A 26,067-nucleotide genomic window follows, 5' to 3' on the forward strand; every position below is an offset into this window, starting at 1 on the left:
AGAGCCACCACCGCGGACAGATGCCCACCCAGACCCTGCCCTATATGTTTAGGTTGTGCGGTCGGAGTCCGCACCTTGGAGGGGGGGGGGGGGGGGGTACTGTCACGTTCTGACCATAGTTCTTTTGTGTTTTCCTTGTTTTAGTGTTGGTCAGGACGTGAGCTGGGTGGGCATTCTATGATTTGTGTGTCTAGGTTGTTTTTCTGTGTTCGGCCTAGTATGGTTCTCAATCAGAGGCAGGTGTCGTTAGTTGTCTCTGATTGAGAATCATACTTAGGTAGCCTGGGTTTCACTGTGTTTTTGTGGATGATTGTTTCCGTGTCTGTGTTTTGCACCACACGGTACTGTTTTCGGTTTTGGTTATTCACGTTACGTTTATTGTTTTTGTATGGCGTGTTCAGTTTATGTGTTTAAATAAATACCATGGACACTTACCACGCTGCGCTTTGGTCCTCTCCTTCAACGAAAGAAAACCATTACACAGACAGTTAAATTAGACAATTGAAAACGCTTTAATGACACTGAAAATGTGTACATTACCGATTCAGATTTGTACAAAAATATTCCCAAATACTGATTATTATTATTTATTTTTTTACAGAAATGCCACATCCAAGAAACTATTAATTTAACTCTGGGCCCATATTCACAAAGCGTCTTAGAATATAAGTGCTGATCTAGGATCAGATCGATCCTGTCCATATACTGTAATCTTACTTATTATGATGTAAAAGCATGCACTGATTCTAGATCAGCACTCCTACTGTGAGATGCTTTAAGACTACAGGTCCTGGTGCTGTGTGAAAGGTGACACCGACTAGGATTCGAATCCAGGTCAGCGGTCACAAGACTGTATTAGCCATTTATGAGACACTTCCTGAATAGGGCCTTTATCATAGCACCACAGTAGGGTAAGGCAACCCTCCCGCAGGCACTTCATGTTTGGATTTAACCAACCTAGAAGACCAGGTGTGATGAATTTAGGCAATCACTGAACTGATCAATTAGTTCAGTTGGTCAGATGTGGCGCGTAGTTGGAACCATATCCTGCTGTACCTGAGGCCCTTTAGGAACAGGGTTGCCTACCCTGCACCACAGGGACTATGTTCCTTGCCACACACACACAACGTATTAATCTACTCTAATTTAGTTCAAAATGGCATCCTATTCCCTATGTAGTGCACTACTTTTGACCACTCATGTAAGTGAGCAAACTTGGATTTCCTGTCTGTATGTAATATCAAAACCAAACGCAAAAAAATATATATAATAATAACAATAATAATAATGTACACATTAAAAGAACATGAACAAAGTAGAAGAAAAACCTGAATTGACCAAAAGTTTGTTGTAGCTTTTTGTTAACCACCATTATCAGAAGATATTCAACAGCAGATCAGTTCCTTTTACAGCAACAGAATATCATTTATTTTATTAAATCAACCGCATTAAAACCCAAGATTAGAGCGATATTCTGAGCAATGTCATATTTTTCAACCATTGCCGTTAAAATAGCCCTGTAATGTACAAATTCTCCAAGTGTATGTCGTGCTGCACGACAATATGCGTTAATGATCATACGTACACCAAAACAATCTAAACATACCTTGCAGTCATACAATTCAAAATGACAGTTTAAATTGACACTAAACCAATGGAAAGACGATCAAGTCAGCCTAATTCAAATGTACAGAAACACGAGACAGTATTTACAACCAGCGTTCTGAAACAAGAGTTGTGCTTCAGAATGTAAGAGCTGTGGGTATTGTAATACACGGTTTGAACCCTGCCAGATACAGTAACCTACCAGACATGTCACATTTACAGTAACCTACCAGACATGTGACATTTACAGTAACCTACCATACATGTCACATTTACAGTAACCTACCAGACATGTCACATTTACAGTAACCTACCAGACATGTCACATTTACAGTAACCTACCAGACATGTCACATTTACAGTAACCTACCAGACATGTCACATTTACAGTAACCTACCAGACATGTCACATTTACAGTAAACTACCAGACATGTCACATTTACAGTAACCTACCAGACATGTCACATTTACAGTAACCTACCATACATGTGACATTTACAGTAACCTACCATACATGTGACATTTACAGTAACCTACCATACATGTGACATTTACAGTAACCTACCATGCATGTCACATTTACAGTAACCTACCAGACATGTCACATTTACAGTAACCTACCAGACATGTCACATTTACAGTAACCTACCAGACATGTCACATTTACAGTAACCTACCATGCATGTCACATTTACAGTAACATACCATACATGTCACATTTACAGTAACCTACCAGACATGTCACATTTACAGTAACCTACCAGACATGTCACATTTACAGTAACCTACCATGCATGTCACATTTACAGTAACATACCATACATGTCACATTTACAGTAACATACCATACATGTCACATTTACAGTAACATACTTGTCACATTTACAGTCGCCTACCATACATGTCACATTTACAGTAACCTACCATACATGTCACATTTACAGTAACATACCAGACATGTCACATTTACAGTAACCTACCAGACATGTCACATGAATGGTGGGACATCAGGTTCTGTTGTATTTCAGAGAGAGAACTAAAAACGGAAATCACATGTGGTTACTCTGTACTGTATATCTTTCAACACCTTTAACAGCAAGACACGTTAGATCAATGGTGTGGAATTTCAGGAGATAAAAAACATGTTATAAATATGGATAAAGTAGAAACTTCAACACACTCTATCCTTAATCATTAAAATGAATAATTTCAATTCATTTCTAAAATGTCTTGTTTTCAAATATCAGGTTTAGAGCATTGGATTGGAGCCCGATATTCACACCATGCACACACATTAAGTACCGTACAATGCAACTCCAGTAGCGTAAGGCCGTAGCTCTAATCCAACTCAACTCCAGTAGCGTAAGGCTGTAGCTCTAATCCAACTCAACTCCAGTAGCGTAAGGCCGTAGCTCTAATCCAACTCAACTCCAGTAGCGTAAGGCCGTAGCTCTAATCCAACTCAACTCCAGTAGCGTAAGGCCGTAGCTCTAATCCAACTCAACTCCAGTAGCGTAACGCTGTAGCTCTAATCCAACTCAACTCCAGTAGCGTAAGGCCGTAGCTCTAATCCAACTCAACTCCAGTAGCGTAAGGCCGTAGCTCTAATCCAACTCAACTCCAGTAGCGTAAGGCCGTAGCTCTAATCCAACTCAACTCCAGTAGCGTAAGGCCGTAGCTTTAATCCAACTCAACTCCAGTAGCGTAAGGCCGTAGCTCTAATCCAACTCAACTCCAGTAGCGTAAGGCCGTAGCTCTAATCCAACTCAACTCCAGTAGCGTAACGCCGTAGCTCTAATCCAACTCAGTTTTCAAATAGAGTTATCTTCCAACGATGCAGAAAGAGGTGAGTCTCTGACACAGGTACTGTAAGTGTCACATTGGGTCAGTGTGAGGATTTAGGTGACAAGATACAGGGTAAACTGATGGATACCTACAGGGTAAACTGACGGATACCTACAGGGTAAACTGAGAGGATACCTACAGGGTAAACTGACCGATACCTACAGGGTAAACTGACCGATACCTACAGGGTAAACTGACGGATACCTACAGGGTAAACTGACGGATACCTACAGGGTAAACTGAGAGGATACCTACAGGGTAAACTGAGAGGATACCTACAGGGTAAACTGACGGATACCTACAGGGTAAACTGAGATGATACCTACAGGGTAAACTGAGAGGATACCTACAGGGTAAACTGACGGATACCTACAGGGTAAACTGACCGATACCTACAGGGTAAACTGACGGATACCTACAGGGTAAACTGACGGATACCTACAGGGTAAACTGACGGATACCTACAGGGTAAACTGACCGATACCTACAGGGTAAACTGACCGATACCTACAGGGTACACTGACGGATACCTACAGGGTAAACTGACCGATACCTACAGGGTACACTGACCGATACCTACAGGGTAAACTGAGAGGATACCTACAGGGTAAACTGACGGATACCTACAGGGTAAACTGACCGATACCTACAGGGTACACTGACCGATACCTACAGGGTACACTGACGGATACCTACAGGGTAAACTGAGAGGATACCTACAGGGTAAACTGACGGATACCTACAGGGTAAACTGAGAGGATACCTACAGGGTAAACTGACGGATACCTACAGGGTAAACTGACGGATACCTACAGGGTACACTGACCGATACCTACAGGATAAACTGACCGATACCTACAGAGTACACTGATGGATACCTACAGGGTACACTGAGAGGATACCTACAGGGTAAACTGAGAGGATACCTACAGGGTAAACTGACGGATACCTACAGGGTACACTGAGAGGATACCTACAGGGTAAACTGATGGATACCTACAGGGTACACTGAGATGATACCTACAGGGTAAACTGAGAGGATACCTACAGGGTAAACTGATGGATACCTACAGGGTACACTGATGGATACCTACAGGGTAAACTGACGGATACCTACAGGGTAAACTGAGAGGATACCTACAGGGTACACTGAGAGGATACCTACAGGGTAAACTGAGAGGATACCTACAGGGTAAACTGATGGATACCTACAGGGTACACTGATGGATACCTACAGGGTAAACTGAGAGGATACCTACAGGGTAAACTGATGGATACCTACAGGGTACAATGATGGATACCTACAGGGTAAACTGAGAGGATACCTACAGGGTACACTGAGAGGATACCTACAGGGTAAACTGAGAGGATACCTACAGGGTACACTGATGGATACCTACAGGGTAAACTGACGAATACCTACAGGGTAAACTGAGATGATACCTACAGGGTAAACTGAGAGGATACCTACAGGGTAAACTGATGGATACCTACAGGGTACACTGATGGATACCTACAGGGTAAACTGACGGATACCTACAGGGTAAACTGAGATGATACCTACAGGGTAAACTGAGAGGATACCTACAGGGTAAACTGATGGATACCTACAGGGTACACTGATGGATACCTACAGGGTAAACTGACGGATACCTACAGGGTAAACTGAGATGATACCTACAGGGTAAACTGAGAGGATACCTACAGGGTAAACTGACGGATACCTACAGGGTAAACTGATGGATACCTACAGGGTAAACTGAGAGGATACCTACAGGGTAAACTGACGGATACCTTGACATAAAATAAGGTTGGTTCAAATAAGAGGTAAAGGTTTTAAAGGCAAAGTGACAATTTAATTTTATTCATAAAATAATCACATTTTAAGAGAGAAAAAGATAAAACTTTTGCTGTAGTGAAGTCTGATTGAGCTGATTGCACACAAACGGCAGTTGATTATAAACAGCAGTTATATATAACAGCAGTTATACTAGTATACAACACTGAGTGTACAAAACATTAGGAACACCTGCTCTTTACATGACATAGACTGACGAGGTGAATCCAGGTGAAATCTATGATCCTTATTGATGTCACTTGTTAAATCCACTTCAATCAGTGTAGATGAAGAGGAGGAGACCGGTTGAAGAAGGACTTTTTAAGCCTTTGAGACATGGATTGTGTGTGATTGCCATTCAGAGGGTGAATAGGCAAGACAACAGATTTAAGTCCCTTTGAACAGGGTATGGTAGTAGGTGCCACGCGCACCAGTTTGTGTCAAGAACTGCAACGCTGCTGGGTTTTTCACGCTCAACAGTTTCCCGTGTGTATCAAGAATGGTCCACCACCCAAAGGACATCCAGCCAACTTGACACAACTGTGGGAAAGCATTGGAGTCAACATGGGCCAGCATCCCTGTGGAACGCTTTCCACACCTTGTAGAGATATTCCAAGATGCCACCATAAAGACACTCTCTTATCCTCCTGTAAAACACACTATATTAGCCTCTCGTCTTCCTGTATAAAACACTATAATAGTCTAATATCCTCCTGTATAAACCACTATAATAGCCTCTTGTCCTCCTGTATAAACCACTATAATAGTCTAATATCCTCCTGTATAAAACACTATACTAGTCTCTCTTGTCCTCCTGTATAAAACACTATACTCGTCTCTCTTGTCCTCCTGTACAAAAACACTATAATAGCCTATTGTCCTTCTGTATAAAACACTATAATAGTCTAACATCCTCCTGTATAAGACACTATAATAGCCTCTTGACCTCCTGTATGAAACACTATAATAGTCTAATATCCTCCTGTATAAGACACTATAATAGCCTCTTGTCCTCCTGTATAAAACACTATAATAGTCTAACATCCTCCTGTATAAAACACTATAATAGTCTAATATCCTCCTGTATAAAACACTATAATAGTGTCTTGTCCTCCTGTATAAAACACTATAATAGTATCTCGTCCTCCTGTATAAGACACCATAATAGCCTCTTGTCCTCCTGTATGAAACACTATAATAGTGTCTCGTCCTCCTGTATAAGACACTATAATAGTATCTCGTCCTCCTGTATAAGACACCATAATAGCCTCTTGTCCTCCTGTATAAAACACTATAATAAAAGAAAGAATGCCTCATGCTCCACGATCTGGTTTTGACACTCTATTTGACATTCCGGACCTAATTGCAGTCTGCTTTAACAAAATAACCACTTGGCAATGTCTGTCCGTTTCATCAGAATATGTCATGATAATAAAATTTCAGCCACCGTAGCTATATGTATAGTTCTCTGAGATATGTCTGTTGTATGTCTGTCGTACAAAAATCCTGGATTATATATTATGTCACCTCGAGCTGACATTCGTGTTCTACGAGGTACGTCTGGTTCTTCATATTAGTTCTATATGTCTGTTGTGTGTCTGTCATACAGAGGTCCGCGGTTTCCTGATGACCAGCTGCACGGGGCCTTCGCTCACGGCCTTGATGATGCTCCAGGCGTCGTAATGCATGAGGCCCTGCAGCGAGCGTCCGTTGACCTCCAGTACCTCGTCCCCCACGTCCACCACCCTCGACAGCTCCGCAGCACCACCTAGAGGAGGTTGGGGTTCATTATGATCAGACGTTATAATGGGTCATAAATGGTCATGACAAGTATTACAACGCATTATACCTGTATCATAATGCATTATACCTGTATCATAATGCATCATAACTGTATCATAATGCATTATAACTATCATAATGCATGATAACTATCATAATGCATCATAACGTTATCATAATGCATTATAACTATCATAATGAATTATAACTGTATCATAATGCATGATACCTGAGTACTTAAATGTTGGATCTATAAAACCTTGTTGTAATAGATAGTGTAGGATTCTAAAAGCTCTCTTACGCCATGGCATCTCTCCCCTACATGTAACCCAACCCAGCTGTCTACACAGGATCTCTCCTCTCCCTCTTCTCCTCCTCTCCCCCTCTCCTCCTCTCCCCCTCCTCTCCTCTTCTCCTCCTCTCCCTCTCATCTTTTCTCTCCTCTCCTCCTCTCCCCCTCCTCTCCCTCTCCTCTCCTCCTCTCCCGCTACTCTCCTCCTCTCCCCCTCTCCTCTCCTCTCCTCTCCTCTCCTCTCCTCTCCCCCTCCTCTCTTCATTGGAAAGTCTGTATTGGCAGACAAACTCACTGACCGTGTCTGTTTTGACTGCCATGCTGGGGAAATGCCCCCTCTGGTGGCCACACTGCCACACCACCATAGGAATAAAGACCAAGGTATTGGGTGTGTGTATACTTACGTTCCTGCGTGTGTGTTCCTTTGTGTGTGTGTGTGTTGGCTGACCTTTGAAGACTCGTTTAACGTTGAGGGGTAGGTCTCCGTGTGCCGAGGCTTTGCCCCCCTCCAGACTGAAGCCCAGACCAGCTGACGTCTTCAGCAGCTCCACCCTCAGAGCCCCGTCAGGACCCACCTCCACCACTATGGGAACACACAGAGGCACAGTGAGCACCCAGTCCCGCAGGAATCATGTCAGCTCTATACAAATAGCGCTTTGGTTTTAGGAACTGAAGCCACTGCCTGTTCACCCCGCTACCATCCAGAAGGCGAGGTCAGTACAGGTGCATCAAAGCTGGGACTGAGAGACTGAAAAACAGCTTCTATCTCAAGGCCATCAGACTGTTAAACAGCCACCACTAACATTGAGTGGCTGCTGCCAACACACTGACTCAACTCCAGCCACTTTAATAATGGGAATTGATGTAAAATATATCACTAGCCACTTTAAACAATGCTACTTAATATAATGTTTACATACACAACATTATTTATCTCATATGTATATGTATATACTGTACTCTATATCATCTACTGCATCTTTATGTAATACATGTATCACTAGCCACTTTAAACTATGCCACTTTGTTTACATACTCATCTCATATGTATATACTGCACTCGATACCATCTACTGCATCTTGCCTATGCCGTTCTGTACCATCACTCATTCATATATCTTTATGTACATATTATTTATCCCTTTACACTTGTGTGTATAAGGTAGTAGTTTTGGAATTGTTAGGTTAGATTACTCGTTGGTTATTCCTGCATTGTCGGAACTAGAAGCACAAGCATTTCGCTACACTCGCATTAACATCTGCTAACCATGTGTATGTGACCATTAACATCTGCTAACCATGTGACCATTAACATCTGCTAACCATGTGTATGTGACCATTAACATCTGCTAACCATGTGTATGTGACCATTAACATCTGCTAACCATGTGTATGTGACCATTAACATCTGCTAACCATGTGTATGTGACCATTAACATCTGCTAAACATGTGACCATTAACATCTGCTAACCATGTGTATGTGACCATTAACATCTGCTAACCATGTGTATGTAATCATTAACATCTGCTAACCATGTGTATGTGACAAATAACATCTGCTAACCATGTGACCATTAACATCTGCTAACCATGTGACCATTAACATCTGCTAAACATGTGACCATTAACATCTGCTAACCATGTGTATGTGACCATTAACATCTGCTAACCATGTGACCATTAACATCTGCTAACCATGTGACCATTAACATCTGCTAACCATGTGACCATTAACATCTGCTAACCATGTGTATGTGACCATTAACATCTGCTAACCATGTGTATGTAATCATTAACATCTGCTAACCATGTGTATGTGACCATTAACATCTGCTAACCATGTGACCATTAACATCTGCTAACCATGTGACCATTAACATCTGCTAACCATGTGACCATTAACATCTGCTAACCATGTGTATGTGACCATTAACATCTGCTAACCATGTGTATGTAATCATTAACATCTGCTAACCATGTGTATGTGACCATTAACATCTGCTAACCATGTGTATGTAATCATTAACATCTGCTAACCATGTGTATGTGACCATTAACATCTGCTAACCATGTGACCATTAACATCTGCTAACCATGTGACCATTAACATCTGCTAAACATGTGACCATTAACATCTGCTAACCATGTGACCATGAACATCTGCTAACCATGTGTATGTGACCATTAACATCTGCTAACCATGTGTATGTGACCATTAACATCTGCTAACCATGTGACCATTAACATCTGCTAACCATGTGTATGTGACCATTAACATCTGCTAACCATGTGTATGTGACCATTAACATCTGCTAACCATGTGTATGTGACCATTAACATCTGCTAACCATGTGTATGTGACAAATAACATATGATTTGAAGTGTGGTTATGAAACAAAAAACCTTTTCTGATAATGGTTAATGAGAAAATGAGTTTTGATTAACGTCTCTATCAAACATGGTTATTGATACAATATTATACAACGGGTGGGTCTAATGTTGAATGCTGATTGGTTAACATCTATATCAAACAAAATGGCAGAGAAGTTCATTACTTCTCTGTTTGCAGGACAACCGTCCTCTAAATCAAATCAAATCAAAGTTTATTGGTCGCATACATAGATTTGCAGATGTTATTTCAGGTGCAGCGTAATGCTTGTGTTTGTAGCTCCAACAGTACAGTAATATATAATGCTTGTGTTTCTAGCTCCAACAGTGCAGTAATATCTAATGCTTGTGTTTCCAGCTCCAACAGTACAGTAATATATAATGCTTGTGTTTCTAGCTCCAACAGTGCAGTAATATCTAATGTCTCTAGCTCCAACAGTACAGTAATATCTAATGCTTGTGTTTGTAGCTCCAACAGTGCAGTAATATCTAATGCTTGTGTTTCTAGCTCCAACAGTAATATCTAATGCTTGTGTTTCTAGCTCCAACAGTACAGTAATATCTAATGCTTGTGTTTCTAGCTCCAACAGTACAGTAATATCTAATGCTTGTGTTTCTAGCTCCAACAGTGCAGTAATATCTAATGCTTGTGTTTCTAGCTCCAACAGTACAGTAATATCTAATGCTTGTGTTTCTAGCTCCAACAGTGCAGTAATATCTAATGCTTGTGTTTCCAGCTCCAACAGTACAGTAATACCTAATGCTTGTGTTTCTAGCTCCAACAGTGCAGTAATATATAATGTCTCTAGCTCCAACAGTGCAGTAATATATAATGTCTCTAGCTCCAACAGTGCAGTAATATCTAATGCTTGTGTCTCTAGCTCCAACAGTGCAGTAATATCTAATGCTTGTGTTTGTAGCTCCAACAGTACAGTAATATATAATGTCTCTAGCTCCAACAGTGCAGTAATATCTAATGCTTGTGTCTCTAGCTCCAACAGTGCAGTAATATCTAATGCTTGTGTTTGTAGCTCCAACAGTACAGTAATATATAATGTCTCTAGCTCCAACAGTGCAGTAATATCTAATGCTTGTGTTTGTAGCTCCAACAGTACAGTAATATATAATGTCTCTAGCTCCAACAGTGCAGTAATACCTAATGCTTGTGTTTCTAGCTCCAACAGTGCAGTAATATATAATGTCTCTAGCTCCAACAGTGCAGTAATATCTAATGCTTGTGTTTCTAGCTCCAACAGTACAGTAATACATAATGCTTGTGTTTCTAGCTCCAACAGTGCAGTAATACATAATGCTTGTGTTTGTAGCTCCAACAGTACAGTAATATCTAATGCTTGTGTTTCTAGCTCCAACAGTGCAGTAATACCTAGCAATACAAAAACAATGCACACATAATCCATGAAGTAAAAATAAAGAATGAAAGAAATATCAGAACAAGCAATGTCAGAGTCCGGCATACAGTGCATTCAGAAAGTTTTCAGACTCCTTGACTTTTTCCACATTTTGTTACATTACAGCCTTATTCTAAAATGGATGACAATTTTTTAAAATGCTCAGCAATCTACAAACAATACCCCATAATTACAAAACGAAAACAGGTTTTAATTTTTTTTATTGAAATTTGCTGAGACACAAAATTGAACTCAGGTGCATCCTGTTTCCATTGATCATCCTTGAGATGTTTCTACTACTTGATTGGAGTCAACCTGTGGTAAATTTAATTGATTGGACATGATTTGGAAAGGCACACACCTGTCTATATAAGGTCCCACAGCTGACAGTGCATGTCAGAGCAAAAATGAGGTCAAAGGAATTGTCCGTAGAGCTCCGAGACACAGATCTGGGGTAAGGCACCAAAACATTTCTGCAGCATTGAAGGTCCCCAAGAACACAGTGGCCTCCATCATTCTTAAATATAAGAATTTTCCTAGAGCTGGCCGCCCGGCCAAACTGAGCAATTGGGAAAGAAGGGCCTTGGTCAGAGTGGTGACCAAGAGCCCAACGGTCACTCTGACGGAGCTCCAGAGTTCATCTGTGGAGATGGGAGAACCTTCAAGAAGGACAACCATTTTCGCAGCACTCCACCAATCAGGACTTAATGGTAGAGTGGCCAGACGGAAGCCACTACTCAGTAAAAGGCTCGCTTGGAGTTTGCTAAAAAGCACCTAAAGGTCTCAGACCATGAGAAACAAGATTCTCTGGTCTGATGAAACCAAGATTGAACTCTTTGGCTTGAATGCCAAGCGTCACGTCTGGAGGAAACCTGGCACCATGGCAGCATCATGCTGTTGGGATGTTTTTCAGCGGTAGGGACTGAGAGACTAGTTAGGATCGAGGGGAAAGATGAACGGAGCAGAGAACAGAGAGATCCAGAGCACACAGGACCTCAGACTGGGGCAAAGGTTCACTTTCCAACAAGACAATGACCCTAAGTACACAGCCAAGACTACACAGGAGTGGCTTCGAGACAAGTCTCTGAATGTCCTTGAATGGCCCAGCCAGAGACCAGACATTAACCCAATCTAACAGCTCTGGGGAGACCTGAAAATAGCTGTGCAGCGACGCTCCCCATTCCAACCTGACAGAGCTTGAGTGGATCTGCAGAGAAGAATGGTAGAACCTCCCAAATACAGGTGTGCCAAGCTTGTAGCGTCATACCCAATTAAAAAAAAATAGTAAAGAGAATGATTTATTTCAGCTTTGGAAGATCCATTTGTGACCAAGCTTTAACATCCTGTCTGATGTCTTGAGATGTTGCTTCAATATATCTGCACAGAAAGATATCATGATTAATGTAAATGTAATTGTTTGTATGTAACGTAATGTATGTTATGTCATTGGGTGTCAGTTGTTTAGTGAACTCTGCCATGACGTGCTGTAGCACTAGGCAGAAACATTACTAGACCAATTTACTCCTCTCTTTCTAAATATGCTATTAAATCTAAACTTGTTTGTTTTCTTTGTTTAAGACTTAAAAATTGGTCTTATGATGTGATTAATGGCATTACACGGACTTAGAACAACCATACCGAGAGTAAACAAGTCCTACTAGATCTAAAACCAGGAAAAAATAAAACGGACACAACGTAATTCTGGAAAATATAATGTTATGAGCCCTTAAGAGTTGTTTATTAACCATTAGTTTACCCGTTGGCAGAAAAACACATCTCCTGTACACCAAGGACTCAGGGAAGAGTTGCAGGGTATAGGAGAAGAATGTGCCTATTTGAAAGCTACAAAAAAAATGTGCAGATCACTCCGGCTATGCAGTGTGTTAACGTTTCCTATCCTGTACCTCCCAGTCCCATAACAGATCTAGTCGTCTCAGGCCGGTTCTCTCTGCATCCCAGGGAGTAGCTTCTTCCGGTGTGGTGGGCCAGGTCATGTTGTCTCGGGGACATCTGTCCTTCACTGTCCTTCCCCCTGCGAATAACCACCAGGACCTGAGAGGACAGTCTAGCCTGGTGGAGACAGGACACGGCTTCTACGTGGGACGTCCCCTCCAAGCTGCTGCCGTTGATGGACAGGATACTGTCCCCACGCTGAATGGTTCCTTCCAGGCCGGCCACGCCTTTAGAGAACACCCGATGGACCTGCCCCAAACAGAGGTAAGTGGGAGAGTTAAGAAGTGAAGTTAAATCCCAAATCAACTCCTAGCCTACTGTTATACTAATGTTATACTACTGTAATACTACTGTTATACTACTGTTATCTTCTTATGGCTGGGGGGCAGTATTGAGTAGCTTGGATGAATAAGTTGCCCAAAGTAAACAGGCCTGCTCCTCAGTCTCATTTGCTAATATATGCATAATATTATTAGTAATGGATAGAAACACTCTAAAGTTTCTAAAACTGTTTGAATGATGTATTTGAGTATAACATAACTCATATGGCAGGCAAAATCCTGAGGAGAAATCAAAACAGGAAGTGAGAAATCTGAGCTTTGTATGTATTCACCAGAGTCCCCAATGAAGTTGTTGTGGGAATGAATGAGAGCAGAATGTATCAGGTGTCTATAAAGCAGCCATTTTCTGATCACGCTTACACAAAGGAATACTCCGGTTGGAACTTTATTGAAGCTATATGTTAAAAACATCCTAATGATTGATTCTGTACTTAGTTTGAAATGTTTCTTCGACCTGTAATATAACTCTTTGACGTTTTTGTCCGATGTAACGCTGACCAGAATTAGCGTTTGGATATGTATACCAAACGCACTAACAAAAGAAGGTATTTGGACATAAATAACGGATATTATCGAACAAATCAAACATTTATTGTGGACCTGGGACTCCTGGAGTGCTTTCTGATGTAGATCATCAAAGGTAAGGGAATATTTATCATGTCATTTCTTGTTTATGTTGACGCCATCTTTGCGGCTGTGGTGTTTTTACTTCTGAACGCCGTCTCAGATTATTGCATGGGTTTCTTTTTCCAGTAAAGTTTTTTTGAAATCAGACACAGCGGTTGAATTAAGGAGAGTTATATCTATAATTCCATGTGTATAACTTGTATTATCATCTACATTTATGATGAGTATTTATGTTGAATGATGTGGCTATGCAAAATCACTGGATGTTTTTGGAACTAGTGAATGTAGTAACGCGCCAATGTAAACTCAGATTTTCACAAATATTAACTTTATCAAACAAAACATGCATGTATTGTGCAACATGAAGTCCTATGAGTGTCATCTGATGAAGGTGATCAAAGGTTAGTGATTCATTTTATCTCTATTTGTGGTTTTTGTGACTCTGTCTGGAAAATCTTTGGCTGGAAAAATGGCTGTGTTTTTCTGTTGCTATGTGGTGACCTAACATAATCGTTTGAGGTGCTTTTGCTTTAAAGCATATTTGAAATCGGACACTGTGGTGGGATTAACAACGAGAATAGCTTTAAAATGGTATGAGATACATGTATGTTTGAGGAATTTTAACTATGAGATTTTGATGTTTTGAAATTGGCGCCCTGCACTTTCACTGGCTGGTGTCATATCGCTCCCGTTAACGGGATTGCAGCCATAAGAAGTTATACTACTGTAATACTACTGTTATACTACTGTAACACTACTGTAATACTACTACTGTTGTAATACTACTGCTGTAATACTACTGTTGTAATACTACTGTAACACTACTGTAATACTACTGCTGTAATACTACTGTAATACTACTGCTGTAATACTACTGTAATACCACTGCTGTAATACTACTGTAATACTACTGTTATACTACTGTGATACTACTGTAATACTACTGGTATACTACTGTAATACTACTGTTATACTACTGTAATACTACTTTTATACTACTGTAATACTACTGTTATACTACTGTAATACTACTGCTGTAATACTACTGCTGTAATACTACTGTTATACTACTGTAATACTATTTTTATACTACTGTAATACTACTGTAATACTACTGTTATACTACTGTAATACTGTTATACTACGGTTATACTACTGTAATGCTACTGTAATAATAATGTAATAATACTGTTATACTATTGTTATACTACTGTAATACTACTGTAATACTACTGCTGTAATACTACTGTTATACTACTGTTATACTACTGGTATACTACTGGTATACTACTGGTATACTACTGTAATACCACTGTACTTACAGTTATGGACTTCTGCTCAAGGTCCATTCCACCAGCGATGCTGAAACCAAGTCCAGATCCCTCTTCTTTAGAGAAGACTACAAAGTGGGTATCATCTTTATCCTAGGTGGGGGGCAGAAACAACACACACAACGTGAATCTTTCAAGACAAGGATGAAAATACTTCAACAATGTCTCAGACATTATATCCCTGACACTCCTCTCCTCTAGCCTGGTGCTGTCTTAACAACTAATATAAATATATATATATATATATTTCACCTTTATTTAACCAGCTAGGCAAGTTGAGAACAAGTTCTCATTTACAATTGCGACCTGGCCAAGAAAAAGCAAAGCAGTTCGACACATACAACAACACAGAGTTACACATGGAGTAAAACAAACATACAGTCAATAATACAGTAGAAAAATAAGTCTATATACAATGTGAGCAAATGAGGTGAGATAAGGGAGGTAAAGAAAAAAAAAATGCCATGGTGGCATTTGTGTAGTTCGTTCCAGTCATTGGCAGTAGAGAACTGGATGGAGAGGCGGCCAAATGAGGAATTGGCTTTGGGGGTGACTAGAGAGATACACCTGCTGGAGCGTGTGCTGCAGGTGGGTGCTGCTATGGTGACCAGCGAGCTGAAATAAGGGGGGACTTTACCTAGCAGGGTCTTGTAGATGACCTGGAGCCAGTGGGTTTGGCGACGAGTATGAAGCGAGGGCCAGCCAACGAGAGCGTACAGGTCGCAGTGGTGGGTAGTATATGGGGCTTTGGTGACGAAACGGATGGCACTGTGATAGACTGCATCCAATTTATTGAGTAGGGTATTGGAGGCTATTTTGTAAATGACATCGCCGAAGTCGAGGATCGGTAGGATGGTGAGTTTTACGAGGGTATGTTTGGCAGCATGAGTGAAGGATGCTTTGTTGCGAAATTGGAAGCCAATTCTAGATTTAACTTTGGATTGGAGATGTTTGATGTGAGTCTGGAAGGAGAGTTTACAGTCTAACCAGACACCTAGGTATTTGTAGTTGTCCACATATTCTAAGTCAGAACCGTCCAGAGTAGTGATGCTGGACGGGCGGGCAGGTGCAGGCAACAATCGGTTGAAGAGCATGCATTTAGTTTTACTTGTATTTAAGAGCAGTTGGAGGCCACGGAAGGAGAGTTGTATGGCATTGAAGCTCGTCTGGAGGTTTGTTAACACAGTGTCCAAAGAAGGGCCAGAAGATTACAGAATGGTGTCGTCTGCGTAGAGGTGGATCAGAGACTCACCAGCAGCAAGAGCGACATCATTGATGTATACAGAGAAGAGAGTCGGCCCAAGAATTGAACCCTGTGGCACCCCCATAGAGACTGCCAGAGGCCCGGACAAAAGGCCCTCCAATTTGACACACTGAACTTTATCAGAGAAGTAGTTGGTGAACCAGGCGAGGCAATCATTTGAGAAACCAAGGCTATCGAGTCTGCCGATGAGGATGTGGTGATTGACAGAGTCGAAAGCCTTGGCCAGGTCAATGATTACGGCTGCACAGCATTGTTTCTTATTGATGGCGGTTACGATATCGTTTAGGACCTTGAGCGTGCACCCATGACCAGCTCTGAAACCAGATTGCATAGCGGAGAAGGTGCGGTGGGATTCAAAATGGTCAGTTATCTGTTTGTTGACTTGGCTTTCGAAAGACATTAGAAAGGCAGGGTAGGATAGATATAGGTCTGTAGCAGTTTGGTTCAAGAGTGTCCCCCCTTTGAAGAGGGGGATGACCGCAGCTGCTTTCCAATCTTTGGGAATCTCAGACGACACAAAAGAGAGGTTGAACAGGCTAGTAATAGGGGTGGCAACAATTATTTCGGCAGATCATTTTAGAAAGAAAGGGTCCAGATTGTCTAGCCTGGCTGATTTGTAGGGGTCCAGATTTTGCAGCTCTTTCAGAACATCAGCTGACTGGATTTGGGAGAAGAAGAAATAGGGAAGGCTTGGGCAAGTTGCTGTGGGGGATGCAGGGCTGTGGACCGGGGTAGGGGTAGCCAGGTGGAAAGCATGGCCAGCCGTAGAAAAATGCTTATTGAAATTCTCAATTACAGTGGATATATCGGTGGTGACAGAGTTTCCTATCTTCAGTGCAGTGGGCAGCTGGGAGGTGTTCTTATTCTCCATGGACTTTACAGTGTACAATAACTTTTTTGAGTTTGTGTTGCAGGAAGCAAATTTCTGCTTGAAAAAGCTAGCCTTGGCTTTTCTAACTGCCTGTGTATATTGGTTTCTAACTTCCCTGAAAAGTTGCATATCACGGGAGCTGTTTGATGCTAATGCAGAATCCCACAGGTTGTTTTTGTGTTGGTTAAGGGCAGTCAGATCTGGAGAGAACTAAGGGCTATATCTGTTCCTGGTTCTACATTTCTTGAATGGGGCATGCTTATTTAAGACGGTGAGGAAGGCATTTTTTTTTTAAATAACCAGGCATCCTCTACTGCCGGGATGAGGTCAATATCCTTCCAGGATTCCATTATATGGTCAATGTCACGCCAGATACCGTTGGAAAGAGGGCACAAACAGACGTAGGACCATGCTAACTTTCCTCAACCGACTCCAACCGAATATCTGAAGTGTTTAGATATTTGTGCTATTGTGTTCATTTCCCAGAATCCTTTATTATCTAAACTCATCCCCTGTTAAACCCGAACAACCGGATCCCCTGAACAACCGGATTCCCTGAACAACCGGATTCCCTGAACTACATGATCCCCTGAACAACCGGATCCCCTGAACAACCGGATCCCCTGAACAACCGGATCCCCTGAACAACCGGATCCCCTGAACAACCGGATCCCCTAAACTACCTGATCCCCTGAACAACCGGATACCCTGAACTACCGGATCCCCTGAACAACCGGATCCCCTGAACTACCGGATCCCCTGAACTACCGGATCCCCTGAACAACCGGATACCCTGAACTACCTGATCCCCTGAACTACCTGATCCCCTGAACTACCGGATCCCCTGAACTACCGGATCCCCTGAACTACCTGATCCCCTGAACTACCGGATCCCCTGAACAACCGGATCCCCTGAAGTACCTGATCCCCTGAACTACCGGATCCCCTGAACAACCGGATCCCCTGAAGTACCTGATCCCCTGAACTACCGGATCCCCTGAACTACCTGATCCCCTGAACTACCTGATCCCCTGAATAACCGGATCCCCTGAACTACCTGATCCCCTGAACTACCTGATCCCCTGAACTACCGGATCCCCTGAACAACCGGATCCCCTGAACTACCGGATCCCCTGAACTACCTGATCCCCTGATCTACCGGATCCCCTGAACTACCGGATCCCCTGAACTACCGGATCCCCTGAACTACCTGATCCCCTGAACTACCTGATCCCCTGAACTACCGGATCTCCTGAACTACCTGATCCCCTGAACTACCTGATCCCCTGAACTACCGGATCCCCTGAACTACCTGATCCCCTGAACTACCGGATCCCCTGAACTACATGATCCCCTGAACTACATGATCCCCTGAACTACCTGATCCCCTGAACTACCTGATCCCCTGTTAACCCTGAACAACCTGATCCCCTGAACAACCTTATTCCCTGAACAACCTGATCCCCTGAACTACCTGATCCCCTGAACTACCTGATCCCCTGAACTACCGGATCCCCTGAACAACCGGATCCCCTGAACTACCTGATCCCCTGAACTTCCTGATCCCCTGAAGTACCTGATCCCCTGAACTACCGGATCCCCTGAACAACCGGATCCCCTGAAGTACCTGATCCCCTGAACTACCGGATCCCCTGAACTACCTGATCCCCTGAACTACCTGATCCCCTGAATAACCGGATCCCCTGAACTACCTGATCCCCTGAACTACCTGATCCCCTGAACTACCGGATCCCCTGAACAACCGGATCCCCTGAACTACCGGATCCCCTGAACTACCTGATCCCCTGATCTACCGGATCCCCTGAACTACCGGATCCCCTGAACTACCGGATCCCCTGAACTACCTGATCCCCTGAACTACCTGATCCCCTGAACTACCGGATCTCCTGAACTACCTGATCCCCTGAACTACCTGATCCCCTGAACTACCGGATCCCCTGAACTACCTGATCCCCTGAACTACCGGATCCCCTGAACTACATGATCCCCTGAACTACATGATCCCCTGAACTACCTGATCCCCTGAACTACCTGATCCCCTGTTAACCCTGAACAACCTGATCCCCTGAACAACCTTATTCCCTGAACAACCTGATCCCCTGAACTACCTGATCCCCTGAACTACCTGATCCCCTGAACTACCGGATCCCCTGAACAACCGGATCCCCTGAACTACCTGATCCCCTGAACTTCCTGATCCCCTGAACTACCTGATCCCCTGAACTACCTGATCCCCTGAACTACCAGATCCCCTGAACTACCGGATCCCCTGAACTACCTGATCCCCTGAACTACCTGATCCCCTGAACTACCAGATCCCCTGTTAACCCTGAACAACCTGATCCCCTGGACTACCGGATCCCCTGAACTACCTGATCCCCTGAACTACCGGATCCCCTGAACAACCGGATCCCCTGAACAACCTGATCCCCTGAACTACCTGATCCACTGAACTACCGGATTCCCTGAACAACCGGATCCCCTGAACTACCTGATCCCCTGAACTACCTGATCCCCTGAACTACCAGATCCCCTGAACTACCTGATCCCCTGAACTACCTGATCCCCTGAACAACCGGATTCCCTGAACTACCTGATCCCCTGAACTACATGATCCCCTGAACTACCTGATCCCCTGAACTACCTGATCCCCTGAACTACATGATCCCCTGAACTACCGGATCCCCTGAACTACCTGATCCCCTGAACTACCTGATCTCCTGAACTACCTGATCTCCTGAACTACCTGATCCCCTGAACTACCTGCTCCCCTGAACTACATGATCCCCTGAACTACCTGATCCCCTGAACTACCTGATCCCCTGAACTACATGATCCCCTGAACTACCTGATCCCCTGAACTACCTGATCCCCTGAACTACATGATCCCATGAACTACATGATCCCCTGAACTACATGATCCCCTGAACTACATGATCCCCTGAACTACCTGATCCCCTGAACTACATGATCCCCTGAACTATCTGATCCCCTGAACTACCTGATCCCCTGAACTACCGGATTCCCTGAACTGCCTGATCCTCTGAACTACCGGATTCCCTGAACTACCTGATCCTCTGAACTACCGGATCCCCTGAACTACCTGATCCACTGAACTACCTGATCTCCTGAACTACCGGATCCCCTGAACTATCTGATCCCCTGAACTACCTGATCCCCTGAACTACCGGATCCCCTGAACTACCTGATCCCCTGAACTACCTGATCCCCTGAACTACATGATCCCCTGAACAACCGGATTCCCTGAACTACCTGATCCTCTGAACTACATGATCCCCTGAACTATCTGATCCCCTGAACTACCTGATCCCCTGAACAACCGGATCCCCTGAACTACCTGATCCCCTGAACTACCTGATCCCCTGAACTACCTGATCCCCTGAACTACATAATCCCTTGTTTACCCTGAACTACCTGCTCCCTTGTTTACCCTGAACTACCAGATCCCTTGTTTACCCTGAACTACCTAATAAATGGACCTGAGAACTGAGAGATCCTGGTGTTCTTAGACACTCCACTGAGAAGCACTCCATCCCACACCAGCAACCCTCCAATATGTTTCACTAATGGAGCCAACAGATGCAGCTACAGACAGACGTCTCTGGTTACCTCAGAGAGAGACTTGGCTTCCTTCAGCAGGGCCAACATGTGTTTGTGTGTTAGTCCTAAGAGATAAAAAAATAAATACAATGTTGGGGGGGATTCTTTTTTTTCATTATCCAATTGGAAGTTAGTCTTGTCCCATCGCTGCAACTCCCGTGCATCCTCCGAAACACAATCCAGCCAAGCCACACAGCTTCTTGACACAACGCCTGCTTAACCCGGAAGCCAGCCGCACCAATGTGTCGGAGGAAACACTGTACACCTAGTCCGGCCCACCACAGGAGTCGCTAGAGTGCGTTGGGACAGGAACATCCCTGCCGACCAAACCCTCCCTTAACCAGGACAACTCAGGCCAATTGTGCACCGCTCCATGGGTCTCCCTATCGCGGCCAGCTGCGACCGAGCCTGGACTCAAACCAGGATTTCTAGTGACACAGCTAGCACTGTGATGCAATGTCTTAGACCACTGGGCCACTCGGGAGGGCAGGGGGGATTATTAACAACTACTTCTGTTTTTTGGTGAGTTCTAGAGAGAAATCAAATCATTCACAATAGAAATGAGTAGTTTTCATTAGGCAAATACTCAACCTAGTTCAGCGCAGAAAACGTGGTAATTAACTACAATGACCATAATCCATGGCACTTGTTCATTAACGGCCCAGGATAGAAGCGGATACACACAGACCACATGAGAAAGGAATCAACACAACACAAGAGAGGGATAGAGACAGTTGATGAGGTAGCTACTAAAACGATTTGGTCAGACAGCTCTGCAGCATAGCTAGTAGCCTAGCTAAATAGGATCAATCAATGGGGAGCACAGACATAACATTGCATGGTTGTCTGGCTGGCTGGCCGGCTGCTACTGCCTCAGCAGAGATGAGATGATGACTTTAAGGAATTAAATAATGAAGTAATAAACCCAACTGAAATATTTTATTAAAGTAATATCAATAAATGATGGACACGCCCCCACAGAAATGGGCCTTCCGCATCTGCAGTGGAAGGTGGCAGAGCTACAGCAGTGTTTATCAGACCAGGGGACATTCTATCTGCAGTGGAAGGTGGCAGAGCTATAGCAGTGTTTATCAGACCAGGAGACGTTCCATCTGCAGTGGAAGGAGGCAGAGCTACAGCAGTGTTTATCAGACCAGGGGACATTCCATCTGCGGTGGAAGGTGACAGAGCTATAGCAGTGTTTATCAGACCAGGGGACATTCCATCTGCAGTGGAAGGTGGCAGAGCTATAGCAGTGTTTATCAGACCAGGGGACATTCCATCTGCGGTGGAAGGTGGCAGAGCTATATCAGTGTTTGTCAGGCCATGGGACATTCCATCTGCAGTGGAAGGTGGCAGAGCTATAGCAGTGTTTGTCAGATCAGGGGACATTCCATCTGCAGTGGAAGGTGGCAGAGCTATAGCAGTGTTTGTAAGGCCATGGGACATTCCAAAAATCTGTCTTTTCATGACAACGTTTAGCTCTAAGTGTCACGGGAGTTGTCTGAAGGTAACCCAGTACCGGGCTGAAAAATGAATGGAAGTGAATGGGGCATTTCCACAACAAAGGCATAGGGCTAATTCCACTGTAAATGTATTTTCAATTTGTTTAGCTTTTTAATATCTCTCAGATATAGGACAGACACTTCAAAACCTACCTACTTTTGATTTATTTTGGGACTGTCAAATTCAAGTGTTAAAAAATGTAAATATATTATATATACAGGTGTCCTAAAATTCTAAATAAAATATCGAAATAATCCTTGGTATGACCATCTTAAAACAATTCCATATGACTATCTTAAAACAATTCCGTATGTTAGCTTATTAGAAACCAAGGACCAGCCCCTTAGACCTTAGGCGGTTAATAAGTGGATAAGCTGTACAGTAATGGGCAGTCACTACCTTATTAATGAAGTGTGGTGAGCAGTTGAATCAAAGAGAGAGAAAAGACCATAGTTAAACAGTTTTGAACAAATACATCCTGCCACACTGGGTAGCACAGAGCAACATTTTAAGGGGCATTGCACTAATAATGGCGCTGACTAGGGAAACGTATCTGCTGTTTAGTGCCATATTCAAACTAAAACAATGTAACTAATAATGGGCATCTTTATGCTTTCTTTAATAAAATAATGATAACAAATACTCTTTCAATATGCCTATGTTTATTTAGTTATGGATCCATAACGAATTACTATTGGAATAAATATCAATAAACTACAGAAATATTGGAACAAAGTTGTCTCATGAAGGTAAGCAAATTGTTGCTTACTGGAAAATACTCTTTCAAACACACACGGTCACGTTGTACAGCGCCATAATAGCTACTAACAGGTAGCTGGACAACAGACTTGCTTAGAAGGAGGGTAGGGGGAGAATTCTATCGTCAAATGTATTTATTAGTTAGGTTGGCTTTTTCACAAATGGCCATGATTGGTTGCAATTTCAGTTTAATTCACCAGAAATGACAAAACAAATCATACAACAAAAATCCTTATTATTATTATTATGTATCACATCCGACCATGATTGGGAGTCCCATAGGGCGGCGCACAATTGGCCCAGCGTTTCTCTCCCTCTAAAAACAGAAATAAATGTTTTGGCCTTTATTCAGATTACAATTGCTCACTTTCGTTTAATTTTTAAAATAAAAATTACATCAAAAATATTGTTACATATTATCAAGTGGATGGCACAGTCATATAGCCCCTGCAACTACATAAAGCTGAGTGACTCAGTCATATAGCCTCAGCACCTAAATACATCTGAGTGACTCAGTCATATAGCCCAGCACCTACATAAATCTGAGTGACTCAGTCATATAGCCCAGCACCTACATAAAGCTGAGTGACTCAATCATGTAGCCCAGCACCTACTTAAAGCTGAGTCACTCAATCATATAGCCAGGCACCTACATAAAGTTGAGTCACTCAATCATATAGCCCGACACCTACATAAAGCTGAGTGACTCACTCATTCATGGCTTTGGATCAAAATAGTACCAAAATTATTTCTGATAGTCTTTAATAAAGACATATTTTGGTTATCCTGACCTGGACAACATGTACAGTATAATAATATCCCATTATGGGCTGGTAGCAGGACAATATACCTTTACCAACACCTCTCTGTATTTTGATACTTTGTGGATGGGGCCTCCCCAGTGGATGGGGTCTCCCCAGTGGCGCAGCTGTCTAAGTCACCGCAATGCAAAATGCGTTGCTACAGATGCAGGTTTGATACCCGTGCCGGCTGAGTCACATCATATTTTTCGATATACTGTAGGCCTACCATAGGCGACATGAGTCTCGTTAGTGTTGAGTAATGTGCTGTTAAAAGTGGTGTCGGTCTCATTTATTTAAAGAGCATATTGAAGTTAGAAGCAACAGGATTCGAAGCAAAAGCCTACAACTATTTTAGCACCGTTTCACACTGCTTTGAGACAAGCATGGGGACTGGTCTTGATAAATCAATTAGATGTTTTATTTTCACTTAATCTCCATTTGGGTATTGGTTTGCCTAGAATTATACAATTAGGGTGTAGAAATGTTATGCCCTTAGTGTAACTTATATTTAACTAGGCAAGTCAGTTAAGAACAAATTCTTATTTACAAGGACAGCCTACTCCTTCCTCCCCGTCGAGGAATTGAACCCCAGTCTCCCGCGTGCCCGGACATCACGGGGATTCTTTGGCTAAATATCCCAGTACTGTAGCCTACTCCCGACCGTCACGTTGTACAGCGCCATATTTTCCATTCCATCCTAACGGAAACCCAGAGGGTTTTTCGTTGTTCTTGGAATAGAAACACCATAATATTAGTCAAATTAATCAAGCAACATTTCTTAAAATCAGTTCTTACAAAAAAACGTTTTAAATTCTCTAGTACAGCCACTATTGAAGACTATCAAATGCTTCTCAAAGACGCCCTCTGGTGGTCAAACTAGCACTAACTAGCAATAATGGTACCAGTGGATAGAATTCTGCGGCACTACGCAAGCTGTGCTGCAGTACGCTGCAACTTTTAAAGGTCGAACCACTGTAGGCTAGGTTGTAGCAACATCATGATGGGTATAGGAAAAATGCATGTATCATTAACAGCCTAAACCTATAGATGTTACATTGAACTGGGTGAATGGATTATGAAGGGAGGAGATACTGGTGGTCAGGGAGGAGAGACAGCTGGTCAGGGAGGAGAGACAGGGAGGAGAGAGTTAAGAGAAAGGGCCCTGTCAGCATCATATGGTATTTCTTTGGGAAAGCATGAAGGGAAACTTCAATATGCAGTGTGTAAAACTGAGTGTATGGCTGAGTGTATGGCTGAGTGCATGGCTGAGTGCATGGCTGAGTGTATGGCTGACTTAATGGCTGACTTAATAGCTGACTTAATGGCTGACTTTATGGCTGAGTGCATGGCTGACTTTATGGCTGAATTTATGGCTGACTTTATGGCTGAGTGTATGACTGAGTGCATGGCTGACTTTATGGATGACTTTATGGCTGAGTGTATGGCTGAGTGTATGGCTGAATGTATGGCTGAATGTATGGCTGAGTGTATGGCTGAGTGTATGGCTGGGTGTATGGCTGAGTGTATGGCAGGGAACAAATCATTAGACAAAGTTGTGTGTGTGTTGGTGTGTGTTACCGGTTACCTCAGAGAGAGCCTTGGCCTCCTGTAGCAGTGCCAACACGTCTGTCTTGGTGGTCACGGAGGCCAGGACCGCCTGCAGCTTACTCTGCTCCACCGGAGAGCCAGCCAGCACTGTCAAACTGCAGAGGAAACAGACCATTCCAATATGGGCTGTGACCTACTGCTTTACTCGTGTGTCTGTGTGTGTGTGAGTGAGTGCGTCTGTCTCTGTGTGTGAGTGTGCGTG

The 26,067-nt window shown here is 43.0% G+C and overlaps 1 protein-coding gene and 1 long non-coding RNA gene across 4 annotated transcripts in view; both read right to left on the minus strand.

The window, feature by feature from the left end:
• Window positions 1-493: 493 nt before the first annotated feature.
• LOC110536485 lies at window positions 494-5,423 on the minus strand. The gene is made up of 2 exons (XR_005034759.1): window positions 4,753-5,423; window positions 494-4,706 (listed from the first exon to the last, which is right to left on the minus strand). It is a non-coding gene; the product is annotated as an uncharacterized LOC110536485 (long non-coding RNA).
• A 372-nt stretch (window positions 5,424-5,795) lies between these two features.
• Window positions 5,796-26,067, minus strand: part of LOC110536484 (PDZ domain-containing protein 2) — a 264,553-nt gene continuing 244,281 nt past the window's right edge. For all 3 annotated transcript variants that reach the window (XM_036936523.1, XM_036936524.1, XM_036936525.1), the window contains 5 exons: window positions 25,843-25,960; window positions 15,404-15,505; window positions 13,065-13,362; window positions 7,811-7,945; window positions 5,796-7,056 (listed from right to left, as the gene is read on the minus strand). In XM_036936523.1, the coding sequence (XP_036792418.1) occupies window positions 6,890-7,056; window positions 7,811-7,945; window positions 13,065-13,362; window positions 15,404-15,505; window positions 25,843-25,960 (820 nt within the window). In that variant the 3' untranslated portion in view covers window positions 5,796-6,889. The remainder of the gene's footprint in view (window positions 7,057-7,810; window positions 7,946-13,064; window positions 13,363-15,403; window positions 15,506-25,842; window positions 25,961-26,067) is intronic.

This window comes from Oncorhynchus mykiss, chromosome 11, assembly GCF_013265735.2.
Source record: "Oncorhynchus mykiss isolate Arlee chromosome 11, USDA_OmykA_1.1, whole genome shotgun sequence".
Classification (NCBI taxonomy): domain Eukaryota; kingdom Metazoa; phylum Chordata; class Actinopteri; order Salmoniformes; family Salmonidae; genus Oncorhynchus; species Oncorhynchus mykiss.